This window comes from Oreochromis niloticus, linkage group LG4 (genome assembly GCF_001858045.2).
Source record: "Oreochromis niloticus isolate F11D_XX linkage group LG4, O_niloticus_UMD_NMBU, whole genome shotgun sequence".
Classification (NCBI taxonomy): Eukaryota; Metazoa; Chordata; class Actinopteri; order Cichliformes; family Cichlidae; genus Oreochromis; species Oreochromis niloticus.
This window is the reverse complement of record NC_031969.2, coordinates 18,965,694-18,972,013: the sequence shown is the minus strand read 5'-3', so window position 1 is coordinate 18,972,013 and position 6,320 is coordinate 18,965,694. Positions and strand designations below refer to the sequence as shown.

Sequence of the window (6,320 nt, the reverse complement as noted above, 5' to 3'; positions counted from 1 at the left end):
TTTCTTGTATGCTGTGATAGTGGATCAAAATAAATATATACAGTACATCATGCATAATTCAATCACTGGTAATTTAATCTCCTTTTCCTCAAGCCAAATAAAGGTGGCTGTGACATGATTAAATCGGTAGGAAATAAATAAAAAAGAAAAAGCTGTCTTTTCTTTAATGCATTATTTATTGTGAAATAAAGTCAAATGGGGATTAGTTGAACAAAAAGGTTAAAAGGTAAAGAAAAAGCATAAAGTAACACAAGTAACAGTGTTGAAGTTGTACTTAACCCACCTCAAGGACTGTAAAGTTTTGCTTCATATGTAAAAGCTTTTAAACCACACGCCTGTGTCATCCATCTTCTGTCATGTGCAGTGTGCACACAACACACAGCAATGTGAAAACATTGCGGCATAATGTAATTTATGCTCTTGCTACTTTAGGCATTTCAGTGTGAGACAAAAATACTATGAGGCAAAAGTGAGAACCAGGAAATTTACTGCAATAACTTAAGCTGTGAGTCACACTGCCCGAGTGTAGGCCTGTGGTATGTCACCGCTATTAACTCTAGCAAAGGAGAACTTAAATAAAATCTAAACCTAGGGTAAGAAAACAAATGAGTGTTATCCGGTAGGTCAAATTACCCTCCTTCAAAGCAAGAAAAAGCCTGCGTGTGCCGTTGACATGTGACATGATGTAAACGCAGATTAACACGTGACCACTAAGAGCTGCGATACAGAGAAGAAAAAGTCCACAATGAAAAAGAGCGGAGGAATATTTTCATTTTCATACTTTATTTATGCACAGTATCCGTCATACCACAAATAACAGAGGAACGAGAAGAATCGGGTTAACAAAAAGCAAGGGCAGTGAAAGAAAACATACAAACATCCCTGTGGCTCTAACTGTAGCCTGTAGTGGTTCTGTACCCTGACTAGCCCAACATATGATGATCTCTGTTAAGGGGTTGTTTTTGTTTTTAAGTCCCTCTTTCAGTTCAGATTCTCAATGTGAGACATGTAAACACGCAGATTAAACGTAGAGATCTCATTTTGGTCCTGATACATGCGACAGCTGCAACACCAGTCTTCATGGTACATAACTGATTCAGGGTTTAAAAGCTGTGGTAAAAAGTCTTCCTTAATTTGGCAGTTCATTTTGAAGATTCACTGTTTTAATTTGTACATGTTGGTAATTAAAACACAAACAAACAAACCAAAAAAACCCCAAAAGAAATACAGAAATAAACAAACTGCTTGACGCACCTGACTGAAATCAGAAAAAGACTGTTTGGCACGGGTAAACAAAAAGCCATTAGAAGCAATTTACACACATTTGTCTGCTTATATTTCAGCATTTTAGCCAAACAGGTCCGGCTACATGACAGCGAAACTGGGAAGAGACATGAAAGCGCACGATGCTGGTCGGACTGGGATGGTGGGGGTTTGTCTAATTCTGCGCGGTAAGGTGGGAAACTTCATGCTCCATACCAGGGATCTCTGTATTTCATGCAAGGGGTCTTTCTCATGCTTAGATCAGGCCTCGCCTCACGCATGCACACACGATATATATAAAGAAAGGACGTATTTCAGCCCTGCAGGAAGGGCTCTGAAATCCTCATTAGCATTAACGTGGTTTAGTTACATAAGGAGTCAGCCCTGAGACGACCAAGGCAAGAGGGCATTCAACGGTTCCACGCACAGTAAGTGCTGCATATTCTCTATATGACACCGAGTAGAAAACAATGGATAGTAGTGGAAATACATATAACAAGGTTTGCTGATACCAAAGCTACCAAAGATTCAGCCAAACGTTATATATCTCTTCTTAGGGCTAATCTAAACATAGAAATGTCCGAACCGTCTACGGTAATAAAAGCACATTCAGTTCGTAGTATAAAATCTGCAAGTAGCTCGTCGCTTGGAAACATATTTACAAAAAAGACCCCCCCAGAAACGAATAAATAAAACAAAAACACAGTCGACTCACGACAGAGGGGTTAGATGTCGCTCTGAACGTAAAAGCTGTCTTTTAAACAGAACATTAAAACAGGGACAAACCCCCTTTTTTTTGTTTTTCCCAATTAGGACCCTCTCTTTAGAAGAAAACGTACGACAGTTATATATCAACGCTGTTTATATCGTAATACTAAACTTTACAATGATACCAGACGTGTAATGCATCCTAGAGTCTACTGCTCGTACAGAGTCAGAAAATAAGCATGCAACAGAGATCTGCTTTGTGCATATGGAAAATAGCATCTTTATCATTCAAAACACTGCCTCTTTTTAGCCACACTTTTCTGACCCTATAGCCACTGTAGGCAACATCTGCTGCATTGAAAAGACCTAGACAGTTTGTAACTGTAGCACAGTTTGATTCAGCTTCTCCGTGTCGGGTTAGGTATACTGTAGTTTTACACGTCCTACAAAACAACAGATACAAACAGCCCCTGTTTAAGGGTTTCGTTTCGTTTTTTTTTTTTCACTGGGAAAAAAGGCCAAAGGAGGAGGGGTGGAGAAAAAACACTACAAGGACAGCAATAGAAATGTATTCTTCCACTTCTACTTTGGCACTCATGTAACAGTATACTACCTCTTTTTTTGTTTGTTTCTTTTAGTATATAAATATAATATACACATGTAGCAGTTCAGAAGTAGATAAAGCCGGGACAGAGCAGAAAAAATAGGTTCCGTATTTGTTGTGCATTGCAGCTCTTTGTGTGGTGACATGGGGGAAGCATGAGAGGTGGGATGAGCGGGAAAACTGATTTAATACCTAAAGAGATAGTAACTGATACTGAGACACATTCGTTCACAAGGCAAAGGCTGCAGGTCTGGAAAAACAGGCAGAGGGTTAGAGTAAAAGAACATACTGTGAGATGTTTGGGAAAGCGATTCTCTTTAGATTGTACATATATGGTTTTCACACTTTGCTCCTCTCTCCTCGGTCATTTCTCGATGCGGGTGTTGATAGCTAGTAGACGGAGCACTGCGGAGGATGATGCGAGTCTGTTGACAGCGGGGTGTTTGGTTGAGACCGGAAGGAACCTGTATTCAGTGACAGTCATGCTTTTTTTGTGTGTTTTTCCTTCTTTAAAATCTCCGCTCTCTCTCTCCTCATACCACGCTGTGCAGGGATGGATGGAGGAACTGAAGGTTGATGAAGGAAAAGCCGGCGAACTCGCCCTGGTCGATGTTGGCGATGACCAGCTGGTCCGGAGGGGTGAGGACGGGTTGGGTACGCGTGAAAAACTTGTCAAAGTTTTCTGCTCCTTTGCCGCACTGAAAGAGATGGAAAAAGGACATCAGATGCAGAAAAGGGTCAGTTATCTTTTTGATCACCGGGCAGTAAAAAGCTGGTTAACAGTAACAGGATTGGAGTGGCACGATGAAAGGCGCTTCCTCGCTTTCATTAGAAAGCTCCACAACAGTCCCAGGGGAGGGGGTGCAGGAAAATGTCAAAGCCTGATGTGTAGCCGGGCAGACGCTGTAATTAGATTAGGAGCTAACCCTAAGCACCCACAGTGGAGGTCATTAGCATCGGTGTGTGGCCCCGCTCGGGGCTTTCATGTGTCTAAGCAGCTGAATATATATACGGTTATAGCCGTGTGTTGTGCACAGTCACGACACTTACAGGAAAATGAGACAAATTCACTCTGAATGAATAATCCACAACAAAAACAAACCTGTAGTGCATTTCAGTGCCTGCTGTTCCCAACACATTTTCCTCAGGAGACATATCAGCATGTGAGGCATTTTCAGCTTCTTCTATAATATTACAGAAGCCAAACCATAAAGGCTCAGATGGAGGCTTTGTTTGGCAGTCCCTTCAGACCAATTAATGACACAGCGTATGAGATCACAACTGTGATACACCGCGTAAAGCCCCCTGAATGGATGGATCTGCTTTTAGCAATGTTTTCCTCCCCCTTGTGTGAGCAGAGGCAGACACATCCGCTGTGCAACCCTGCATCTATCAGAGCCTTTGTGAAGAAGTGAAGGGGAACTCTGCTCTTGGAGAGCTTTTTTTAATCATTGGTGGCAGCGGTTGTGTTGCTTCAAGCGCTGTAGGCAGCGAGGGGATGGAGTACGTGGGGGTCCGCAAACAGAGAATGGAGGGTTTGTGGTGACAGCAGGACGTTTAGGTGTCAGCGGCAGGCAGCGGGGCAAGTGGCTGCAGCTGGGACGCAGCCTTCAGCTCTTCAGAGTGCATATAAAACACAACACCAGCTGGAGATGAACGAGAATACAAACAAAAGACGAGTGTTCGTTTTTTATGTTTGCGTTCTTTAGAATTCTTTACGTCCCACGCTGCATGACTTATTTTAAATTTATTGTTTTTTGTGGGGGGTTTTTGCCAAAAGGTGAATAAAATCCCCAATAAATAATCCAACGTTGCTGCTTTACAATTATTTGTGATATTATACTAGACCATGTAAACACCAATCAAATTTTTCTGCATCTGGAAATATTCACCTGAAGGAACAGATTTCATGAAATGCAACATAGAAACAAAAAACATACAAAAACGGTATTTTTTCTTTTATCTCAGCTGCAGTCATGTGTTGATAAAAGAAGCTGAGGCAAAGATGAAATGATAGAATGTGTCACTAAATGCACAAAAAATATACATCTTAAAAAAGCAACAAACAAACTAATTCACCTCCAAGTATGTGTTGAATTCATGAAATTCTGCTAACACGTAAAATCACATAATAAGTAATTATCTGGGAAATGTCCGGAATAAAACAAAAATATATTAACACATTAGTGCCTAATATTATAGGAAGGATTAAGCAAACTGACAAGGTTGTAGTCAAGGAAATGTCAGTACAAAAGATGCTGGTAAATAGGTCTTTTCTACAGACATGGTTCTGCCTGAGAGTTCATCCTGTTAAAAGGGAGTTTTTCCTTCCCACTGTCGCCAAGTGGAGGTTTGATTGCTGGGCTTTTTTCAGTGATGACCTTGTACCCGACCATTTTCAGGGGAATGTTTCTAATTTTTTAATCCATTTAACTTTGACCTATAAATGATTTAAGTGTTAAAAAGGGCATCTAACTCAATGAATGAAGCAGTGTTTTGTTTACACATAACAGACAACTTGGCAGAAAACTCATTTTAAATGTAAATCAGTAACATCCACGCTTACTTTCCCAAACTTTTGGTTCAAATCATCACAAATATGTATGGAGGTCAGGATGGAGTGGCTGCATTTCAGCCAGCGACGTTGAGAATTTTGTCAAAATTGTTTGAATTATGAATGCAGAGAAGTATCTTGAGATTTTGATGCACTATGCAATACAAATCTGAGAAGCAGAAGAAGCGTGGGATCATCTTGACAGAGAACAGAACAAAAGGCAGCCAACATTCAAAGAAAAGCTTCGAATGTCTTTCAAGAAGCTTCGAGAACTATTCCTGAAGACTAATGAAGGGAATGACAAGAAAGCTGAGAGAGAGTTAAGAATAAAGGTGGTCATACCAAATGTTGACTCAAGGTCGTTAGAAGTACACAAATTCTTGCCTTATATACTGGATTTTCATGCATGTTTGTATATTTTATTGGTTGCAACTATTTCCATTTTTCCTAGTAAAATATAAAGAGATGAGGGGTAGCTTAAGACTTTTGCACAGCACAGCTTCAGTGTTCTTTCATTTTGGAAGCACACTCAGCCTTCACTCACCACTTTGGGTTTAAACGGTGGCTGGATCTCTCTGTTGGCCAGGCGCTCCCAGTCGATGCGTCTGAAGAAGGCCTGCTCTCTGATGTCTCTCTCACCCTCCGGGCCACAGCCGAGACGCTTTGAGGGGTGCTTGGTCATCAGCTGGTGACAAACGGAGGAAGAAAAAGAAGAGATGGAGGCAGCTTGAGGGGAAGAAGGTAAAAATAGGAAAGCAGGAGAACTGTGAAGGGATCTTAAAAACGAAAATATAGAAATGGCAACTACACTTTATTTTTATTTTTTGAATCCTTGCTTCCATCGGCAACATTATGCAGAGTCAGACTGACACTCAACCAGCTTATATATAGTTACAAGCAATCACGCCACCTTTTCATCGCTGCTTTTATTTTTTGTGAATCAACAGCCACTTTTAATTTCAACTGTGAATCATTTGTTGCAAATGAAATGTGAAGAAAACAATAAGAGGGGTCAGGATAATCTCTCTCGTCAGCGGCTCTGAGACGATGAATGATATTTTTAGTGGCGGCACGCAGCGCCAGGATGTAATATCATAATAAATGAAGGCGGGTGTGTTATTAAAAACTCGATCAGACCGCGCTTGAATCTTAATAGAATCTTCTCCGGTTTCTAAATTTGCTGTGAAAACT

The 6,320-nt window shown here is 40.8% G+C and overlaps 1 protein-coding gene across 2 annotated transcripts in view; it reads right to left on the bottom strand.

Moving 5' to 3' along the window:
• Positions 1-764: 764 nt before the first annotated feature.
• prkcab (protein kinase C, alpha, b) overlaps positions 765-6,320 on the bottom strand; it is a 118,879-nt gene continuing 113,323 nt past the window's right edge. For both annotated transcript variants that reach the window (XM_005461073.4, XM_003456365.5), the window contains 2 exons: positions 5,674-5,814; positions 765-3,273 (listed from right to left, as the gene is read on the bottom strand). In XM_005461073.4, the coding sequence (XP_005461130.1) occupies positions 3,109-3,273; positions 5,674-5,814 (306 nt within the window). In that variant the 3' untranslated portion in view covers positions 765-3,108. The remainder of the gene's footprint in view (positions 3,274-5,673; positions 5,815-6,320) is intronic.